Raw genomic sequence first — 23,349 nt, 5'->3', positions numbered from 1 at the left:
AACTGGGGAGCTTATCTTTGATAGCAGAATTCTGAAGCACATGTATGTAGATCTTCCAGTGTAGGTTTTCTGAATGTAAATCTTGTCCATCTGGCTGCCTATTATCCATCCCTCTGAAGCTTGACAGACTTGATTAAATTGAGAATAGCACTGCCTTGCTTAGCTACATCTTAAATTTTATTATTAGTTATGCATCACATTTCCTTGTGCCTGAAGTGACAAAGGCGGTGGTATTCCCTTTCTCTCTACTTTCCCCCAAATCAGAATGTTTGGAAGGCAGGTTTGTAGTTACAGAATGAGATAGAAAGAAAAATCTATATTTAAATTTCTTCTTAAAATTTGTTACTCATCAGGTCTGAAAGTGAGTAAAATATTGATATATGATTACCTCACTTGCAAATGTAATGAATTTACTAGAGTTATAGAAGTAATCTAGAATGGCATATGCAGATTGAAAAGTAATGTTCAGATTCTGTGGTCTACAAATGACTATAAAGAGAGGGTGGAGTGTTTTGCTTTCTTTATCACTTTGTTAATATTATGTCATCTGATTCAAATAGTGATCCAATTCTTTGTTTTTTTCTGACAATGCTGGAAAGAAATAACCTTAGCATTCACAATTTGGTTTAGCTGTTCCGCCATGGTTTTCTTACACGTTGGTTCTACTCTGTCCTATAGTACATGGTCTTTTTTCACCTTTTTTGATGTGATAGCTGTTTATAGTTTTATTTTGTTTCTTTATGTGCTTTCTTCTTTTCATTCTCTTTAAAATAATTTCTGATTATATAGCATGATTTCATTTTTTAAGGTGTTTCTCCATCTGCTTTGACTGTTGCCCCTCATTATGGTTTGTTTAAGAGGTGCTCCCCCACAGGTGAGACAATGCAAGAATATTCAGAGGTGAAATGATTAGATTATGAGAGCTGTAACCTGATTGGTGGATTTTTATCAATCCACTTGAATGGATTAATGGGCTGCAAGAAGAAGGGCACTGGGCATGCTCTGGAGTGTATTTTGTCCTTGTTTTGGGTCTCTGCTTCCTAGCCGTCACAAGAGCAGCTTTCCTCGGCCGGCCGAGCTCTCACCTTGGCTCCAGGCTATAGATTCTGCCATCTATGGACTTAGACCTCTGAAACAGCAAACTAAAATAAACTTTTTCCTTTTTTAATTTGTTCTTGATGCCTCATTAACATCTCTGGTGGTGACTGCTTCACTTTAATTCACTATGGTCATCAGTGTTCCCTTCCTCATTTTTTGGCCTTGAGGCTCTCATGTTCTCCCTTTCTGTGTCTTTTTCTACTTCCCTTTCTTTGGAGACTGAATTCAGAGCCTCACACATGCTACACAGGCACTCTACCACTGAGCTATATCCCAGCCATTTTTTAAAAATTATTTGTTCTTTTTAGTTATATATGACAATAGAATGTATTTTGATTTTACTTTTGATTTTGAGCCAGAGTCTTGTCTTGTGAAATTGCCCAGGCTGGCCTCTCACTTGAGATCCTTCTGCCTCAGATCCTCTTGAGTTCAGGCATGCACCACTGTGCCAGGCTATCTCCATCCTCTTATCCACAGGTCTCCACTGGGTATACCCCCACTGTCCTTGTTAGATGGGCACATCTTGGCCCAGGGAGGCCTTGCTTTCAGTTTCTTCTGACCAGTGATACACCTTGCTAGAAATCTGTTTTATAACTGAATCATAAACCAGCTCTGCATTTCATCTTCATAATAAATTTTCACATTTATTTTACTATAGTTCAAATTCAGACTTTTGTTTTTAAACTCTCCTACAGGGATATCATAAATGTAGAAATGTGAGTTAGATTCTTTCTGAAATTCTTTCTTAATGTTATTTTAACTACTTAATTTCTTTCTTTCTTTTCTTTTTTGGTACTAGGGATTGAACCCAGGGTGCTTAACCACTAAGCCACATCCCCAACTCTTTTTATTTTTTATTTTGAGATAGGTTCTCACCATGTTGCTTAGGGCCTTGCTAAGTTGCTGAGGCTGGCTTTGAATTTGTGATCCTCCTGCCTCAGCCTCCTGGGCCACTGGAATTATCAGGCATGTGCCACCCCTTTCTTTTTTTCAATAGATGAATGGATTGAAAAAATGTGGCATTTATACACAGTGGAATATTACTCAGCACTAAAAAATAATAAAATCATGGCATTTGCAGGCAAATGGATGGCATTAGAGCAGATTATGCTACATGAAGTTAGCCAATCCCTAAAAAACAAATGCCGAATGTCTTCTCTGATATAAGGGGGGTGACTCAAAATGGGATAGGGAGGAAGAGCATGAGAAGAAGACTACCACTAAATAGGGAAAAGAGGTGGGAGGGAAAAAGAGGGAGAAGGGGAGTTGCACGGAAGATGGAAGGAGAACCTCATTGTTATACATAATACATATATGATATTGTAATGAGAAAAAGAAAAAAAGTGTGTCACATTAGATTGGATAGAGAGAAAGGATGGGAGAGGAGGGGAGGAGTAGGGAGAATAGGAAGGGCAGGAGAATAGAATAGACAATATGACTGATGTATGTACATTCCATGTGTGTATTATATATCAAAATGCATTCTACTGTCATGTATGACTAAAAAAAAGAAATAAAAATTTTAAAAAAGAGGGGTTCTTTTTTTCCCCTCTTATTTGGTTTAGGGATGATAGAGAATAGGACATGTTATATACATGTTCATTGTTTAAAACAAAATTGGGTGCAGTACCTACCTCTTCCCCTACAAGGGTAAAAGTAGTGTTTTATGTATACTTTACTATAGAATTGGACTTCTTTGGGGATAACAATGTCTGGAAGGATGCAGGTAGCACCCCCCAGAGTTTTGATACTTTGATGACAGTTTCCAGCCCTCACCTCCCAGCAGCCTATGCAAGTCACGTCCAAGATCACAGAGTAGTTTGTGTGCCCTTTTAAGGAGGGAGTCCTTTTATCCTGTGCCTCCACATTGTCCTGCTGCTTTGCCATGAGAAAGGTAGAGAGGATTTGCATTTTTTTTGCATTCCCAGAATCATGTTGGGTATCTTCTACATTATGCTTTAATCAGAGATGTTTGGGGAAATGAAAATTTAAAAAAAAATTCAGTTTGTAAAGACACTGTTGGAATCCATAACCACTGGTAAACTGGAGATTTCTGAACATTGAATGTTACGATTTTACTCCTTAGCATCGACTTTTGCCAGATGGAGATTCCTGATCTCCAGTGGCTTCTGATTGACTTCTTTCACCAGAGGCATTCAAACTAGTATTTTTGCATTCAGGCATGCTAGATGCATTCTGCATGTCAGGTGTAGAATTATAGTTCTGACTATAATTTACCTTTTCAGATCCTGTGTTTATTATCTAAAAAACAGGGTTGATGGGGCTGGGGTTGTGGCTTAGCGGTAGAGCGCTCGCCTAGCATGTGCAGGGTGCTGGTTCTATCCTCAGCACTACATAAAGAATAAATAAATAAAATAAAGGTATTGTGTTCAACTACAACTAAAAAATTAAAAAAAATAAGATAATGTCTACATCAGAGGGTGTCTGTGAGGATTAAATATGTCATCTGGAACGTGGTAGATGCTTAGTAAACATTAGTTTCTTTCTTTTGCTCTTGGGTAACCATAGCGTTAACTTTAAAAGCACCTATTATAATAAAAGAGACATGGAATATGCTAACTGAGATGGTCCAAAATAGACTGCAGAATGTATGTCTTTGTGTATAAACTATTGAATCTTATACAAGGAGGAATCAATGACTTTTGGCAATAAGATTGTATGTTAGGGGAGAGTAATAAATACTGTAATGGAACATTGGCAGCACCAAGTTTGGAAAGGAACAAGAGTCAATGATGCTTCTTGGTCCTTGGGTTCCACTATCTCATCACCCACCGGTTGCATCCTGTCCCTTCTGCAGCATCTTCAAATCCATGTACTTCCTTCAGCCTGCTTCCCACCTGCTGCCATCCTGCCCTTCAGTCTTGTCCTCCTTTGGTTTATTTCCTTCCTAGTGTGCAGCGGTAACATTTCCCCTCAAGATTGTGTTTGGTCACTGTGTGAGTCCCTGGTGTCCTTGAGATAAAATCCACACTCCTTCATGAACTCTTTGACATTACTTCTCCTCCCTCATAGTGTGTCTTAAAGGCCCTGTGTGCTTTTTTAAAAAATGATAAACCTTTTTGTGTCTGATGTTTTGGTTCCTCTTCTTTCCTCCCCTTTGAGAGAAGCAAGTCTCAGTTTTTTCCTTGGTTTTCCCATAGTACTGATCCCTAGCAAAATACTTGTCACTGCCAGGTGCCTTGCTGTCTCACACCTTACACAGACTTCAAACTCTGGGGACTTGCAGAGTTTTTCACCATTCTTGTGTATAGTGCCTACACAGAATTGATTCCCAGTAAGTGTTTGTTGACTGCTGAATTAAATAATGATAGGGGACTAAACAGTTCTTTTTATTAGCTTTCAGATTGTCATTTCAGACTCTCTTAGTTATCTACAATAGGAGATTTCATCAGTGTTGCTCCATGGTTAAAGGACCTAGTTATTTGTCTGGTATTGAAATATCAGTGTTCCAAGTGGTGTTTTTCCTGTTTCAATGATAGTGTTAATTAATGCCTCTCAGGAGAGAGTGGTTGCTAGGAGATTCTTTCTCTTTATCTCCATGTGAGATAATGGTTGGTCCTTGCCAGTTTTTCTTTTCTTCATCTCCCCCCCCCCCAAGTTGTCAAGAGGAACTGTTTTACTTGATCATTCTTTTAAGGTTATTTCTATTATTTGGCTTATTTGTTAATTATTATTATGTATTATTATGAAGCATTTGAACTTTAAACATGTCATGTATATTGTTCTTATGTGTAATTTTTTCCCTCCTTTTTCTGAATTTAAACTAATCACTTCACCATCATGTTTTTCTTTCAGTGGATAACTTTCTAAACATAAATACTAGCAGTGAAACTTGAATTGTTGAAATGTCAACAGTGGCTTGTCCCTCTTTGTACACAGCAAAAGTACAACTTCTTTTCAGGCACTCAAGGCTTTGCACAATTTGGCCCAAGTCGGCCTTTCTCTTTTTCCTTTCTGGTGGCTTTGCTTCTATTCATCCTTATGTTTACCCACTGTCCCTTAATAAGCTTTTCTCTGTCCATTATGTGCCTGGGCCTGTTCCCCATTGTGGCCAAAATGTACCTTCTCTGAACAGATTCCTCCAAATAAAAATCTAGCTCTTCCTCAGGTTTCTGGAAATCTCCTGTTCTATGCAGTCATCTTTTCTCCACCTGTAAAGCCTGGAACATGTCTTGTCAGTGCAGTACGTGTGATCCTTACATCATTCTGCTTTGCTTAAGGATTTTTGTTTTGTGTGTGTGTGTGAGGTTGAGGTGAGATATTGAGGTTGAGATTTGTGAGTTTGCTGGTGGATAGATGCTCCTTGAGAACAGGGACTATACTGACATACCTGTGTCAACCCATGTGTCTAGTGGCATATACCCTTAGTGGTGTTACCACTGTTGACCGGTACGAGTCCTTGCTTCCCCAATGTTGAAGAATAACACCAGAGAAGCACGGCGGAGGCAAGGTCAGAGTAGAAATTAGAAGTTTATTAAAGGACAGCAGAAAAGACTTCTCCCTGAGGAAGAAGGGGACCCAAGAGGTGGAATCCGTGGAAGTGCAGTTGTTTCCCTTAAAATAGTTCTTTCAGTGATGGAATGTAGGTTGGAAGGCCCGAGGGTTGGGACACCGGTGGGCCAAAGAAGTAATCTGGGTGGGAAGGACTTCATTAACACTTCTTTGGGATGGGCTATCTTTAAGTCTGCTGGGGCTGTTCATTAACATTTCTTTGGGAAGGACTTTGGGCCTAGGGCTTTTCTTGGGACTTCATTAACTTTTCAAGAGTTGCTCAACTTTCCCGGAAATTCATTCTCAACATGGCCTCCATTTTAGATTTCACTGATATTAGATCCAATTACCTAACTACACTGACTACCTAATTTTAAATCTGGCTTCAGTGGTATATAAAAGACATTTGAACTCACTGACTTACTCTTTTCTGTACTCAGTACCCATTTTGAAGATCTGAAGCATGTGCATTCAAAGCAATGTATCGGGACATAAGAAGTTCAGTAGAACACAGGCACCTACTAGGTGGGTGCAAGTGGAGGAGGCAGGAAAGTGAGCCTGGGTGAGTTGAAGAAAGTTTCCAGAACAAAATAGTTGACCTGGGACTTGAGTGGGAGCCAGATTGAACCCGAAGGTCCAACCTAGAGAGGGTGGGTTTTCTAAACACCTGCAAGTTAAAGGGAATGGCAGTGCTCTTTTACTTGAGCACTATTGCTGAAATAAAGGAATGAAGTTGATTTCTGTTTAAATTTGTATTACATTCAGCATCAATAGATTTTTAAAGTCTCTGGTATTTCTGTGTAGATTATATGTGAATAGCAATTGTTTATTTCCAATCCAGTAAATTCAGTTTTTCTATTGTCCTGTTGCATTGATTAGGACCTCTTAAACAATGTGGTAGCAAGAATAAGCAAGAGATTGAACCTCTTATACAATATTGAGTTGAAGGTGGCTGGATCCCAGTTCCATTCCTGACTTAAAGAGAGGGCATCTGATACTTCATCATTAAATATGAGGATTACTGTAGGTTTGGGCAGATAGCCTTTATCAGATTAAAGAAGTTTGCTGAGAGTCTTTTATCCTGAATGGTTATGGAATGTAGGGCCACTATTAGTTGGGTTTTTTTTCATTCTGTACAATGTAATTTTTTTCTGTTTCATTCTATGTAATTTCTTGAGATCTGTGTTTTAGGGCACTAGTTCTGTGTTCCAGTGTGTCTCATTTGTGATTTAGTTCACATATTGAGTTTTAGACTTCAGTGACTTTTTTTAAAAAAAAAATTATTTCCAGAATATCTTAAGTCATTTGGGCATCTAAAACATAGTACCATAGATTCTAAACAATAGAAATTTATTTCTTGCAGTTCTTGGAGACTAGGAAGTCTAAGGTCAAGGGGCTGGCAGATTGGTATCTGGTGAGGGTCTATTTCTTTGTTCATAGATGGCCATATTCTTTTCTTTCTTTTATTTCATTTCTTTCCCTCTTTCTTTCTTTTTTTTTTTCTTCTTTTTTTTTGTTTGGTTCTGGAAATTGAATCCAGGTGGACTCTACCATGAAAACACATCCCTAGTTCTTTTATTTTTTATTTTGAGACAGGGCTTCACTAAGTTACCCAGGTTGGCCTTGAACTTGCAATCTTTGTGCCTCAGCCTCCTTCTGGAATGTGCCACCACTTCTGGCATATTCTGTTATAGCCTCCTATGCAAAAGGGCCAGGGGAGTACTTTGGGGCCTTTTTTATGAGGGTACAGATTTCATTCTGCACTAATCAACTCCCAGAGATCCCTCCTCCCTCATATTGGGGGTTAGGATTAAATTTATGAATTTTTGGGAGGAGCACAAATATTTACTGTTTAGCAGTACATGTTTGTGTGTATGTATATATCTGCATATGTATATATTTGCACAAATATGGATGCAATTCTTTTTTTTAATTACCTATTCTTTTTTTAGAGTATCTCTCATGTTTTTATTTCTTTTGTGTTTAATCATTGTGCATATATTTTTGTGTGTGGTTTTTATTTTCTTATTCTATTATTTCAACTTCTTGAGGGCCTAATCTTGGTGTTGGTTGAGTCTCTTGCTTCTTGCTGGTTACAGATTTTCTCCTCCATTTTTTTTTGCCATTTGGGATGGTGAGCCTGTCTTTATGGGCCTAATCTAGTGGAGTTGGAGATAGGCTTCTCCAGAGTGGTGTATAGTCGCTTCTGCCAGGCACCCTGCAGATGACCAGTTGGAGTAAATTGTTTGTCCAGGGATTTCCTGAATACATGTATAGAGTAGAGTTGAATGCCAAACACCAGAATAGGGATACAGACAGACTAATGGTTATCAGTTACTGGGGTACTGGAAGATCTCTGAATCCTAGGTCAGCCTCTTCTTCCTCTTAAGTTCATAGTTGCATCCCCTCCCCATGACCCCTCTTCCTGCCCCGCCCCCAGTTTAGTTTTTTCACTGAGACTATAGCCCTTTGAAAGTTTCAGCTATATATTAAAATGTTGGTTCTAACCTGTGACACATATCCTGTCCTGCATGAACATTAAAATAAGGTGATTTCCAAACCAGACACTTTGTTGTGTGAAAGGGTTAGAGTTAGTGATTATGCCAGGATAATGGTGTAAATCAGGATGTATGTCACCTTTGTTATAAATCTAATACCCAGCTTGTACATCTGGATAGCACTTCCCTGCTGCAAGACTGCAGAGTCTCTTTCATTATGGCCTCAACTCCCTTATGTTGCTTCCCTGCCTTACTCTCCCAGGTGTTTAAAAGGATGTCTTACATTCTTATCTCACATTTCTCAGTGCTTGTAGCATGAGAGCCTTTAGGCTATTTTACCTGCTGTATTGACAGAACAATTTGTTTGAACTTTTAGTATTAGGATTGTTATCTTCTTTGGTTTCTCTTAAAAAAGAATATTACACACCTTAAGATGGACTATTAGAAAGAGACAGAGGGTTAAGGAAGAGAGGGAAAGAAGGAATAGTTATGGGGAGAGAAAAAGAGAAGAAGCAAAGGGAGAGCAGGTTGGAAAGAGATGAGGAAGCAGATAAAGAATAGATGAAAGAGAGTCAGATATGTGTCTTCAGAGAGATGAACGCAAGTCCAGACATGAACCCACCCACAGAGAAACTGACCTGGAGACCACACACATAGATATGTGGTCAAAGAGACAACTACTTACAAAGACACACATGTGGACCACCTAGGGGGACATGAGCAGCAGAGAGCAAAATAGAAAATAACGAGACTTTAGTGTGTTACACTAAATCAAATAATCAAAAACAAATAATCAAATAATCAAAAAACAACCCCCCCCCTCTTGAGATCATAGGGAATAGAAGAGGTGTCTTCACAATTAGCCAGAATTGCAGTAGCAGCAGTGTGCTGCCACAGCAACAGTGGTTATAAATAGGGATGCTGATGTAGGCTGCTTGGTTGCATCTTGCTGACCAACTGATTGGGTTCTTGATTTGGTCTCATTGACACTAGTGAATGGAGGTAATTACTGATTTTCAGTCAGTGGGTCAATAGTAACTTTTTTTTTTTTTTAAGGAACTAATGTATTTTCAAATTAGCAGGTTTCATTTGTAGATTTCATCATTGCCTCACAGATCAAATTTGGAAATGGTGACCACCTAAAATTGAAATTAAAAGTTTGATATTTTGACCATGTTAAATAGTTGTCAAAAGACAGGAAATAGACCTAGTGTTATCATCTGAGTTTATTGTTGAGATTGTCAGCTAGTCACAATTGGCCTCCAATTCAAAGTTGATTTTTCACCATGACATTCTAAAAACTATCATGGAACCACAGACAGAATCTTTTGGATTCATTGTCTAGACCTAAATGGATAGGTAATCTTTTTTGATGACTGATGGAAACAGTGATCATCTTGGGACCTAACTGTGCAGAAAGAGTAGGAGGGAGGTTTTGAGTCTCCTCTTTAGGCCCTGCTGCACTTTTCTGTTTTCATTTTACTGATTTTCAAGACTACCAGGGATAGGTAATAATTCTCACTTTGCCTAGTCGTCATTTTATTACCTGAATTTTTTTATGAGACTGTAAGTACACTTGGTTCTGGTTTAAAATCTGAGATAAGCAACTGTAAATCAATATTATTGTGACATGTGTGGAAAGGACAGAAGAAAAACATGTTGCCTGGCATAGGAGAATACTGCTAAATTACTCTTTGGCGGCGGCGGGGGAGGGGGGTGGGGGGGTTGGGGATGGGGGGGTGGTATGGGGATTGAACTCAGGGGAACTTGACCACTGAGCCACATCCCTAGCCCTGTTTTATATTTTATTTAGAGACAGGATCTGACTGAGTTGCTTAATGCCTCACTTTTGTGAGACTGGCTTTGAACTTGCAATCCTTCTGCCTCAGCCTCCTGAGCTCCTGGGATTACAGGCATGCACCCACTGTGCCTGGCTACACTATTTTAATAAGCATGTTGTTCACTTTCAAATTTTGAATACAGGAATAGTGTTGTACTTTGAGCTCAGCAGAGATATGGACTGCAAGCAATATGACCAAATACTCTGTTATCTTAAAGCTTGGCAGTAGGCCCTGAGAACACTCATCCTGTTAATATTTTAATTTGATTGTGTCTTACTTAAATAGAAGTAAGACACAATCAAATTAAAATATCATAATCATAAAGAAATAATGGTTCGGAACTCTGCTTCTTAAGATTAGATTGAAGTCAACTCAAGGGATTCCATGACATTCCTTAAAATTGCCTGTCTCTGGGCTGGGGATGTGGCTCAAGCGGTAGCGCGCTTTTCTGGCATGCGCGGGGCTCTGGGTTTGATCTTCAGCACCACATAAAAATAAAGATGTTGTGTCCACCAAAAAACCTGAAAAATAAATATTAAAAAAATTTTTTTTCTCTCTCTTTCTTTCTTTCTCTCTCTCTCTCTCTTTCTCTCCTCTCTCTCGCTCTTTTTTTTTTTTTAAATTGCCTCTCTCTAAAGAAGTGATGCCTTAGAGTCTGGTTTGTGGATCTAAGATGCCATCATAGTGAACAACCTTAACTTTAATGCTACATAATTAGTTCAAAGTTAAAAACAAATTGTGTAATGAAGATTGAAATGGACTTTAACATACGTGTGTTTTATTCCTCTAGCACTGAGCTATAATGCTTTTTAATACCCTTTTTAATAGCTGTTAATTATTGGGCATATATTACATGGTAGATACTCTACTACATATTGCTTTATATAAATGACTTCTAATCTTTGCAGTATTCTTCTGTTAGTTGTTATGAGGCCACTTTATAAATAAGGAAAATGAGACCCAGAGTAGTATCACAATTTACTTTAATTCAAATCTAGGTCTTTTACACTTTATAATGTGATATTTCTATTCACCATTTGAGCTTCTCCTTGAAGGTAATCCAGTACAGACTACTGTCAGCTTTCTGAATGTGGGTTTATAGAGTTTATAGTTCTTCTTAAGGATTTTATTCTTTTTAAAAATTTTCTTCACTGGTGCTCTACACTTTCAATCTATGTATCTATGTATCTATCTATGTATTAATCTGTGTTCTTATTAGTTATACATGTTAGTAGAATGTGTTTTGACATTATACATATATGGAGTATAACTTTTTTTTCAGGAGTATAACTTATTTTTCTGGTAGTACATGATGAAGAATTACATTGATCTTGTAATCATATATGCACATAGGAAAGTAATTTCTGATTCATTCTTCTGTGTTTCCTATTCCCATCCTCATTTTTCATTTCCCTTTCTAACCCAATGAACTTCCATTCTCTGCCCATCCCATTCCCCCACTCCCTTTTGTGTTTTCATCCCCATAGCAGAGAGATCATTCAGCCTTTGCGTTTTTGGGAATGACTCACTTCATTTAGCAAGATACTCTCCATCCATTTGTTGGCAAATGCCATAATTTCATTTTTTTTATGGCTGAGTAACATTCCATTGGGTATATATACATTTCCTTTATCCACTCATCTGTTGAAGGGCACCTAGATTGGTTCCATTGCTTAGCTATTGTGAATTGAGCTGCTGTAAACATGGATGTGGTTGCATCACTATACTATGCTGATTTTAAGTCCTTTGGGTATATAACAAGGAGTGGGATAACCGGGTCAAATGGTGGTTCCATTCCAAGTTTTCTGAAGAATCTCCATACTGCTTTCCAGAGTGACTGCACCAATTTGCAGTGCCACCAGCAATGTATGAGAATACTTTTCCCCCCATAGTCTTGCCAACATTTATTGTTACTTGTATTCTTGATAAGTGCCATTCTGACTGGAGTGAGATGGAATCTCAGTGTAGTTTTGATTTGCATTTCTCTACTTGTTAGAGATGTTGAACATTTTTTCATATATTTGTTGACTGATTGTATTTCTTCTTATGTGAAGTGTCTGTTCAGTTCCTTTGTCCATTTATTGATTGGGTTATTTGTTTTCTTATGCATCTTCATTTTAGAAGGATGCTCTAATAGGGCAGGGACTTGACCTAGTTTGTTCACTTCTGTATTCTCAGCACCTGGAATCCAGCAGTTTTCTGGCACCTGGAGATGTTCAGTGACTATTTGTTGAATAAATGAATAAGTGAATGAAAATCATGGCATGTTGGCCTTGATGGTATACTCATGTTATCTAATCAAATACTGATTTATGCCATCACAATGCAATTGCAAAGGTTAATATGTGATAGAAATGTGATGCATTTTGAAGTCAGTTAAAGTTGTCTATTATGATATTAGCCCTTTGAAAATAAAAAAATGTGTTCTTATGACCATGCATAGGAAAGGATTATGAATAGGAAAGAGGAGACTAGTTCCCTAAAATAGTCTTTTAATAGCAGCAGAATTGAACACAATACTTAGCATATAGCAGGCACTTGATACATATTTTGATACATATTTATTTTGTTTAACTGAATTCAGCTGAATGGCCTTGACAGGAATTTTTTTTTTTTTTAAAGCAATATTCAGGCTGTGGCTGTGGCTCAGTGGTAGAGTGCTTGCCTAGCACATGGGTTTGATCTTTTATTTTTATAAATAAAGGTATAAAAAATAAAAATTTTTTATATCTATTTATAAAAATAAATAAAGATATAAAACATTTTAAAAAATATTCATTTTTGACCCTTTCTGAGTCCATTGTTTTGTTTCAGCTCTTTAATTTTAAGCATACTGCTCTCTGTCTCACAGGATTTGGACAGATAGTTCATTCTTTGTTATTCTCTGTCAGGTCCTGTGCTCTAATGTGTTATGTACTTTATCTTATCTACCTGACCAAAGTGGCGAGTTCATGTAGGATAAACCATGTCTCATAATTTTCTTCTCTGGATAAGTTAGCATGTGAGGTTCTTGAAGAGGAGCAGGTAGGAAAATTAGAGCTCTCTGTGCTCTGGGAAGGCAGGTCGAGGGTTAGATCTGGGGCAGTGTGAAGTTCCTGGGGAGGGTGTGTTGCAAAGAAGAGGGATATTTTGTTTTATGTTGGATGGAGGGAGGATTATGTGGACCATTAGTGTTCAAATTTTTACTTTATAAATAGGTTGTATGCCATTAGAACTGACTTTAGCAAAGTGATTAGCATCCTTTAGCTATGAAGTTAATTTCATCTATAATCTCTGATTTGAAACTCAATATTCCATGAATTTCTTCCTTTTAATTCTTGTCATTTGGAAACATCATCTAGCTTGAGCCGAAAATATCACGCTCTCTCAAATGTGTTCCAATTCATACATATTTTGGGTACCATTTTTTTTTTTTCTGGACTCTGCAGTGGTGGGGAGGGGAGTAGCAGGTTTGTCTTGATTAACTTGAGAGTGTTACAACAGGTTTATTTTGCTTGGCTTGTGAGAATGCTGTTTTTTCCCATTTTTAGTTCTCTGAAAAGTTGGAATTCCCATGCCAAAGAATATATTGTAATAACTGTATCTCTTCAAGATCTGGGGTTTCTCTCTTAAAGTTTCTTTTCTTTTCTTTTTTTTTTTTTTGTACTGGGGATTGAACTCCTGGCACTTGACCACTGAACAACCCAGCCCTGTTTTGTATTTTATTTAGAGACTGGGTCTCATGGAGTTGCTTAGTGCCTTGCTTTTGCTGAGGCTGGCGTTGAACTTGTCTCAACCTCCCAAGCTGCTGGGATTTTACAGGCATGCGCCACTGCAACCAGCTGTTCTCTTAAATGTGAATCTTAAGAACGACCCGGCAGTTCTGCATACAAGTACTCTGCCTTTCTGGATATTTACCTGTGCTTGATAAGTCAGATTATTATATTATAACTATCAAGATTATTATTATGGTTGGACCTCTGTATTAGTATATATTTTTTTTATTCCTGTAATGAAATATAGTGATATTCAAGACAGGTCACTTTATAAAGAAAAGAGGTTTATTTTGGCCCAAGTTTTGGTTCAAAGTCAAGGGTCACATCTGGTAATGACTTTTGGGGGTGGGGGCAGAAACAGAAAACATGCATGCATATGTGTGTCTTTCTGTTTTTTCTCTCCCTCTTGCTGCTAGGATTTAATCATGGAGCTCCCTTCTAATGGCTTTATCTAATACTTATTACCTCTTAAAGGCCCTTTAAACATAGTTAGATTAAATTTTTTGCCTTTTTGATACATCACAATAAAGATTAAACTTAAACAGGAAGACTTGGGGGATATACACAAACCACATCCAGTCCATAGCACCCTCCTTCACATTACAGGTTCTCAAAGTAAGTCAGTTCCTCAGACTGACTTCTGTACAAAAGTAGCCTATTGACTTGTACTTGGCACTGTATTTCATTTCTTTGCTCTTTTATGGAAAATAAATCTGGGTTAGGCTTAGAGAAAATGCAAACTAGCTATTATGGTGTAGATCTGAAATGTTCCCCCAAAAGCTCATCTGTTAGGTAATAAAGGAGTGTTTAGAGGTGAAATGATTGGATGGGAGGGCTGAAACTTTATCAGTCCATCAATTGGTTAATCCACTGATAGATGCATGGACTGCTGAGAGGCGGGACCCATATGGAGGAAGTAGGTTCTGAAATTTAAATTTCAGGGAGATCTTGAGGAATATTGGGGGTGTGCCCTGGAAGAGTCTGTTTTCTCCCTGATTCCTTCTCATTCCCTGCTTCCTGGCTGCTATGAGCTGAGCAACTTTCCTCTGCCACATACTTCTGCCATGATATTCTGCCTCACCTTGGCTCAAGAGCAGTAGCATTGATTGGCTGTGGACTGAGATGCCTCTGTGACACATGAGCCCAAATAAACTTTTCCTCTTCTAAGTTGTTTTTGTCAGGTATTTTCACCATAAAGATGAAAAGCTGACCCATTACCATGAATGTTTTTTATTAGCAATGTACAGGAAGTTCCAAGCATCTGAACATGCTTTGAAATGAAAACTAGTGATAACCTCAGAAGCTCCCCTCAGCATTTTGTGCCATGGTGTTCAGAAGCAGAGAATTCCTAGAGATATCCCCCCCCACCCCCCGCCCCCTACCTCGGGGAAACCTCCTGGTTCTGAAATTTAAATTTTCAGGGAGATCTTGAGGAATATTGTGTGTTATATGAATTCAGCTTTAGGGGCCTCTGTTATTCCCTCTGCCTCAATCTTTGCCTCACCCCTAATGCAGGCTTCAGTCCTTATAGGTCAGCCAGGATCCCAGGTAAGGCGTGGTCTAGCAGGGATGGCAGGAGAGCTCTGGACCAAGTTCTTTTACCACCCAGGTGGACAGTTAATTCTTTGCAGCCCCACTCCCCTCATCACAGCAGACCCTGATCTCATTTTCTCTGAAGTTAGCATGACTTGTTCTTCATCACAGAATAGGGTCAATACAATGCTTATCCTCATCAGGAAACCACTTGTACCACTGTGAGCATTATGGTCAGACCTAGAAGTATGACATGGCATAATTGTGTATACAATTGGTATACACATCTCTTGGGGAAAGTGTAAAGTGAAATTCCTGCTGCATGGTTTGCCCATAGGAGAAAAAGCAGGCTTCTTGTTGTTTTGTTTGTTTGCCCTTTGGGCCCATTAAAGCAGGAATAATGAAGACACACAATGGGAGTTGTTAGAGGATAAGGGCACCTCCCTCAGAGGTTCCTCCTGTTCAGAGTTCCAATAGCAAGTACACAGTGTTGGTGGGAAGACTCATCCTAGTGGCAGTGCATAAGTCTCCACTAATTTCAGGAAAGTGTCCTACAGCCACAGCCAGGAGAGCTCTGGGCATCTCCTGTGAACACTAGCTTGAGCTGGAGAAGCAGACCACCATCTAAGAGGATAGAAGACGTTCAAATCAGTTTTCATAAGTTGCCATAAAATAAATTTTTCAAACTTCAAAAGTGTAAATATCAAACCAACAAGAGTGTGCTGAATGTTGAAACTTAAAAAACACAGATAAGCAAAACCAAAAACAAATTAAAAAAAAAAAAACCCTCAAGGAATATTGGTGTATATTCTTTTGGATATGTTTTATGTGCCTATGCATATACCTCAAGGTGGTATCACACTGCTTTCCTCACCTAATGACACATGGCTTTCCATGGCAATAAAATATGATTTTTTAAATGGTGGTTTAGCATTTCACCATGTAGCTTTTTCACTGCTGAAACCAAAAGACTTGACAAGACCAATTTTATAGGAGGAAAAGTTTATTTGGGGGCTCACAGTTTTAGACGTCTCAGTCCATATATTGCAGACTCCATTCCTCATGGCCTAAAGTGAGGCAGGACACCATGGTAGAAGAGTGCGATGGAGGAAAGCAGTTGGAAGCATGGCACCAGGAAACAGAGAGAGAGGGAGAGAGACAGAGACAGAGCGTGAGTGAGTGCAAATGCATGAGCGAACTCTGCTCAATAAGACCAAGATATACACCTTAGGGCCCTCCCCCAGTGACCCATTTTCTCCAACCACATTCTGCCTTCCTGCAGTTACCACTCAGTTAATCCTCTATCTGAATTAAGCTTTCTTGCATTGTGTCACACATGAGCTTTTGGGGGACACCTCATATCTAAATCATAACATTGATATATTATTATTCACTATAACAAATGCCCTATTGTTGGAAGCCCTCTCTTGAATCTATGACATTCCCATTCTTAGCAATCTTGGGGGCTTGTGTGCATTGTGGTAAAGAATTTTAATCTCCAAGACATTTTAGGATTTAGAAGCAGGATCTCATTCTGAAACAAATGGCAGTATTGTATAGTTTTGGCTCCAAACAGGGAAGCTTTATGTGCTTTGTAAAGTGTTCTAAAAACCCCATCTGATAGCTTTTAATATTAACATGTGGATCTTAAAGAAAACTAAGATTGATGAGTAGACATTGGGTGTTAAGCAACAAAGTAAAGCTTTGCAATGAAATTGAAGTTGCCATCAAAAGCCTACCTACAGAAAAGCCCAGGACCAGATGGATTCTCAGCTGAGTTCTACCAGATCTTTAAAGAAGAACTAACACGAAATCTCCTCAAATTATTCCATGAAATAGAAAAGGAGGGAACCCTTCCAAACCCATCTATGAAGCTAGTATCATGCTGATATCAAAACCAGACAAATACACATCAAGGAAAGAAAGCTTCAGACCAGTATCCCTGATGAACATAGATGCTAAAATTCTTAATAAAATTAGTGGCAAAATGCACGAAAAACTTATTGAAAAGGTAGTGCACCATGATCAAATGGCGATCATGACAGGGATGCAAGGTTGGTTCGACCTCTGGAAATCAATTTATGTAATACATCACATCAATAGACTTAAAGACAAGAATCATGTGATTATCTCAATAGGTGTAGAAAAAGGATTTGACAAAATACAGCATCTATTTGTGTTCAAAACACCAGAAAAACTAGCAATAGTAGGAACATTCCTCACGTCATTCTAAAAGGAGAAAAATTGAAAGCATTCCCTCTAAAAACTGGAACAAGACAAGGATGTTCCCCTTCTCCACTTATATTCAACAGAGTCTTTGAAACCCTAGCCAGATAAATTAGGCAAAATAAGGAAATAAAAGGGATATGAATAGGAAAAGAAGAGCCCTACTTGATGATGACATGATTCTATATTTAGAAGACCCAGAAAATTTCTAGAACTCATAAATGAATTCAGCAAAGTAGCAGGATACAAAATTAACTCCCATAAATCAGTTGCATTCCTGTACACTAATGATGAGTCAACTGAAAAAGAAATGAGGAACGCTCTTCATAATTGCCTCAAAAGAGTAATTTTATTGGGGATCAATCTAACAAAAGAGGTGGAAGACCTCTACAATGAAAGCTACAGGACACTAAAGAAAGAAATTAATGAAAAGATTGCCCGTGTTCTGGGATAGGCAGAATTAATATGGTCAAAATGGCCGTACTACCAAAAACACTATACAGATTTAATGCAATTCCTATTAAAATTCCAGTGATGTTCTTCATAGGCAGTGGCTCAGTGGTAGAGCACTCGCCTCGCATGCGTAAGGCCCTGGGTTTGATCCTCAGCACCACATATGAATAAATAAATAAGTAAAATGGAGATGTTGTGTCCATCTACAACTAAAAAAAAAAAAAAAAAAAGAAATAGAAAAAGCAGTCATAAAATTCATTTGTAAAAATAAGAGGCCTAGAATATCCAAAGCAATCTTTAGCAAGAAAGGTGAAGCAGGAGGCATCACAATATCAAATCTTAAATCATACTATAGAGCTATCGTAACAAAAACAGCATGGTATTGGCATCAAAACAGACATGAAGATCAGTGGTCCAGAATAGAAGACACAGAGACAAATCCACATAAATACAGTTATCTCACACTAGACAAAGATACCATAACCATTCATTGGAGAAAAGAATAGCCCCTTCAAGAAATGGTGCTGAGAAAACTGGAAATCCCTGTGTAGCAGAATGAAATTGATCCTCTATCTCTCACCCTACACAAAACTCACTGAAAGTGGATCAAGGACTTAGACATTAGACCAGAGACTGTGTGCCCACTAGAAGAAAATGTAGGCCCAACTTTCCATCATGTAAGCTTATGAACTGACTTCCTCAACAAGACTCCTAAAGTGCAAGAAGTAAAATCAAGAAAATCTTTGCTACCTGCACCTAAGATAGAGCATTAATCTTCAGGATATAAAAAGAACTCAAAAAACTTAACACCAACAAAACAAAACAAATAACCCAATCAATAAATGGACAAAGTAACTGAACAGACACTTCTCAGAAGAAGAAATATGATCATCAACAAATATATGAAAAAATGTTCAACATTTCTAACAAGTAGAGAAATGCAAGTCAAAATTACATTGAGATTGAGATTCCATTTCACTCCAGAATGGTAATTATCAAGAATAAAAGCAACAATGAATGTTGGTGAGGATGTAGGCAAAACGGTACGCTTAGACATTGCTGGTGGAACTGCAAATTGGTGCAGCCTCCCTGGAAAGCAGTATGGAGATTCTTCAGAAAACTTGGAATGGAACCACCATTTGACCCAGTTATCCTGCTCCTTGATATATACCCAAAGGACTTAAAATCAGCATAGTATAGTGATGCAGCCACATCTATGTTTACAGCAGCTCAATTCATAATAGTTAAGCTAAGCAATGGATCCAGTCTAGGTACCCTTTAACACATGAGTAGATAAAGAAAATACTGTATATATACACAATGGAATGTTACTCAGCCATAAAGAAGAATGAAATTATGCCATTTGCCAGTAAATGGGTGGAACTGGAGACTATCATGCTAAGTGAAATAAGCCAGTCCCAAAAAAACAAAGGCCGAATTTTCTCTCTCATATGTGGATGATGACACACAGAGGGGTGGAGAGAGGGAAAAATAGAAGTACTTTGGATTAGACAAAGGGGAATGAAGGGAAGGGAGGGTGGATGGGAATAGGAAAGACAGTAGAATGGACTGACATAGCTTTTCTATGTTCATATATAATACATGACCAGGAAAACTTCACATCATGTACAATCACAAGAATGGGATCCTAATTTGAATAAGTTATACTTCATGTATGTATGTCAAAATACATTCTACTGTCTTGTGTATCTAAAAAGAACAAATTAAAAAAAGGGGGGGATAAAAACACAAAACGAGGCTTTGTGGTGTTGATACTATTTGAGGTCAGGCCATTGGGTTGTTATTGTCACCCCAGGAACATGTAGGCACTATGTACTCGGTCTCTTTGAGTTGATGCTTTTTCCGAGGGGATTATGTGTTAAGGTTTCTGCACCCATGTGTGTTTAGAATTACATATTGCACTCATTTTTATATATAGAGGTCCTCAAACAATTAACACCTTTGTCTATAAAAAACAAACAAACATGATCCTAATTGAGCAGGAAACACTCACACAAAGAATCATTTTCACCAGGAATTTTCTGGCCTAACTTCATCAAATTTAAATTAAAGGGTTTGAAATTTTGTTTCTCTTTGCCATCTTTTTCCACCAAAATCCATCAGTGCCTTTAACTGTGAAACTCTGGTATAAGTTTAATGTTTATGTGATACCTGAAGGACCAGATAACTGATGTACCATGTGTTTAAGAGTCAGTGGGTGTTTTTAAAATCAAGTTCCAGTGAAAAATTAGAAAGTACAGTTCAGAATGAGATCGGCTATGTGAGAACACTATGTCATGTCAGGGGTTTGCTGAGGATAAGTGATGCAGTGTTGCTTTTGGTGTCCACCTGACCATCCTTGTTTTTCCTTCCTTTTATCTTTAACTTAATTAGCTATTTAAGTTAAGCATATGCACCATCTGTTTTTATTGGTGGTGTTTAGTTTTTTTAAATTTATTGAAATAATTTAACCCCATATAGTTTTCATTCTGATGATATAAGCTGCTTTGAAGATGATTCTGACATTTCACTGTTTTGTTTTGTTTTGTTTGAGAGAGAGGAGAGAGAGAGAGAGAGAATTTTTAAATATTTATTTTTCAGTTTTCGGTGGACACAACATCTTTATTTTATTTTTATGTGGTGCTGAGGATCGAACCCCGCGCATGCCAGGCGAGTGCGTTACCGCTTGAGCCACATCCCCAGCTCTCAGTGGTTTTTTTTTAAAAATGTTTTCTTTTTCCTTCCCTAACTTAATTCTCTTGGTATGCTTAACACATCTTTTCCTTTAGAATCAGATTGAGCTTCTTGTTGCTATTGCTTATGTTTTTTGTGTTCAACTGAATATTCTTCTATAGAGTGATTCTAAGTCGACAAGCCCTTGACCTTTGGAGATTGTTCTAATGCAGGGACTGCTGCAAAACTAAGTGCCTGGGAGTGGGAAGAAAGGAAAGTAAGGAGTGCTGCTGAGTGTCAGGAAGGGGAAGAGGACTAGGGCCTGAGGATTTGATCTTACCAAGTGATCTGATTTCTTCAGAGAAGCTGGAAATAGGGATTTTTCTCTCTTGTGGTGTGTTTGATATCTTTTGATTTTTATATGTTGATCTGAATTGTTTTTCCAAATTGTGGATCAAAGAGAACACATGTGTGGCCCAGATTAGGCCCACAAATGGCCAATATGCAGTGTTTACCTTAAGGGGTAAGTTTTGCCTTTCAAAATATTTTTAACCAAGCAGAGTGTGTGGGTCTGATTGAGCCTAACCAGTTGAGATATCCTATTTTAATCACCTTTGACAAGGAAATACCTCTTAATAGTGGAGTTCAGACAAACCTTTTGCAGTGTATAACTCACTATAATTACAGATGATAACTGGTACTTCTGTTTTGTGGTCTCTTGGGTGTAGAACACACTCTTAAAAAGAAAATAGATTGAGGCTAATATATCTCCAGCCTAATGTCTAATTTTTATGGTAGGACTTGTTCATATTTCTAAATAGTGTTTTTTTTTTTTTTAATCAAAGGAATCTATTAACAATAAGTAGATTTCAGAATCTTCAATATGTATTAGCAATTAAGGTTGAAAAAAATTAAAAACTAATCTTGGCTCTCCCTAGTTATCAGATGGTTATTCACTCAATTTGTTTTTCTTTCTTTAAAGATTTGAACATGGAATTCAATCCTTCAGATCATCCTCGGGCCAGCACAATATTCCTCAGTAAATCTCAGACAGACGGTATGTTACTAATTTATTTGTTTCTTTAAACAAAAAAAGCCCATGTTTATAGTTAGCCTAAATCTTGATTTTTCCATTTTCAATGTAAAATAGAATACCTTTTAGTGACCCTGAAGTATATTGTTAATGGTGATTCCTTTTCGTTTTTCTTCTTTTGTAATGAGTTGTTTTTAGAATTTGCCATTTGAAATAACTCTTAATTTTGCCAGTTAGCTGGATTATCTCTATATACATTCTGGAATTTGTACTCTGAGTCAGAAATTTACCTTTAAGAACTGATACTTGCATCAGTTCTCAAAATATTACACAGGTTTGTTACATTGGACAGTGTATAAAAGAAAGCAAATATAAATCTTAAGTAAAAGCACCCCTCTCTCTCTTGTGTTGCTTAGGTGCTGAATTGTACCTCTATACTAGATGCAGATGTTTTCTTTTTTGCTAAGCTTTTAATCAGCTTGTTCTTAAAGAGTCTAGGATCTTTGTGGTTTATCCTAGATGTATGTGGGATTTTTCCTAGGAGTTATTCTTTCTTTTAGCCTCTGGCTTGTGTCACTGTTCCTGGTCCTTGGCTACAAAGGGGAAATAAGATAACATTTATAGTACAGTGGTCGTAAATCTTGGTAGGATGCCTATAGAAAAGTATGGCATGTGAGTTTATATTATAATAGGATATTATTTTATGATCTAGAAGTGCTATAGGTTCTATACTTGACTTTTTTGGCAAATTGCTAAGTTCTAATTTAGAGAAGATCCTGAAGTGACTAGAAAATAGCCAAGCATGTTTAAAACAGTAAGCTCATAACAAATTGATAACTCCTTAATAATGATTAGGTTAACAGTTTTGGCAAGGCATGATGTTGATGTGATCCTGGTTATCTGTAATTAAGCATGAAAAACTTTGGTGTAGTTATGAAACATAAATGTTTTCAAAAGTAAGAGTAGATTAGTATAGGCATCAAATACTTGTGAAGGCAGTTTTGAATGTATTGGATTACATAAAACTCACATTTTCCCCTCATGAAATGGGAGGCCATTGGGAGGGGTAGAATATTATAAGGGAAGGAAAATGACAGTGAGGATGACAGTTTGGGACAATGAAAAATGAAGGATAGAAGAATTCAGTGTATATACTAGCATCATTCAAAAAATGTTCTAACAGGATTGCATGAAATTATATCAGGGCCTCTAGGTGGTTGACACATATCTTGATTGCTACAACAGAAGAAGGATTGCTCCAGAAATAGCTTAGGGACATACTCCTTCCTCTTCCTCTTCTGGAACACCAGGCATTAATTGCTTTAACCCCTTGGTTTATCGCTTTAGTTTCTTAGATGCTAGATCTTTTCCATTCAGTGTGGAAATATGCTGTGAACATGCATGTTACAGGTGAAAAGAAAAATGACCAGTACTCTTTCCCCTTGTAGTTCTCCTCTATTCCTGTTCAGTGACACTTCTGTACCTCTGTATCATGCCTGCTTTTCCTTTCCATTCACTTTCCTGCTGAGGTTTCCCCCCAGCCTCAGTTCTGTGGAGTAAGGTTACTGGAGGACATTTTCCATCCTGCGGCTGTTGACCACTTTGGTGGCACTTTCCACCACCCACTTATCCAAGCTTCTTAAAACTTCTCTTTTTACTTCCCGTCTTTTTATTTTTTATTTTTTTGGTGGTACTAGGTATTGAGCGCAGGGGTGTTCTACCATTGT

At 37.8% G+C, this 23,349-nt stretch overlaps 1 protein-coding gene across 2 annotated transcripts in view; it reads left to right on the top strand.

Moving 5' to 3' along the window:
* Positions 1-23,349, top strand: part of Ccny (cyclin Y) — a 217,834-nt gene that overhangs the window by 123,311 nt on the left and 71,174 nt on the right. For both annotated transcript variants that reach the window (XM_027928482.2, XM_071599877.1), the window contains exon 2: positions 21,572-21,646. In XM_027928482.2, the coding sequence (XP_027784283.1) occupies positions 21,572-21,646 (75 nt within the window). The remainder of the gene's footprint in view (positions 1-21,571; positions 21,647-23,349) is intronic.

This window comes from Marmota flaviventris, chromosome 12 (assembly GCF_047511675.1).
Source record: "Marmota flaviventris isolate mMarFla1 chromosome 12, mMarFla1.hap1, whole genome shotgun sequence".
In the NCBI taxonomy this organism is placed as follows: domain Eukaryota; kingdom Metazoa; phylum Chordata; class Mammalia; order Rodentia; family Sciuridae; genus Marmota; species Marmota flaviventris.
Note: the sequence above shows the minus strand (reverse complement) of the source record. Positions and strands in the feature narration are given on the sequence as shown.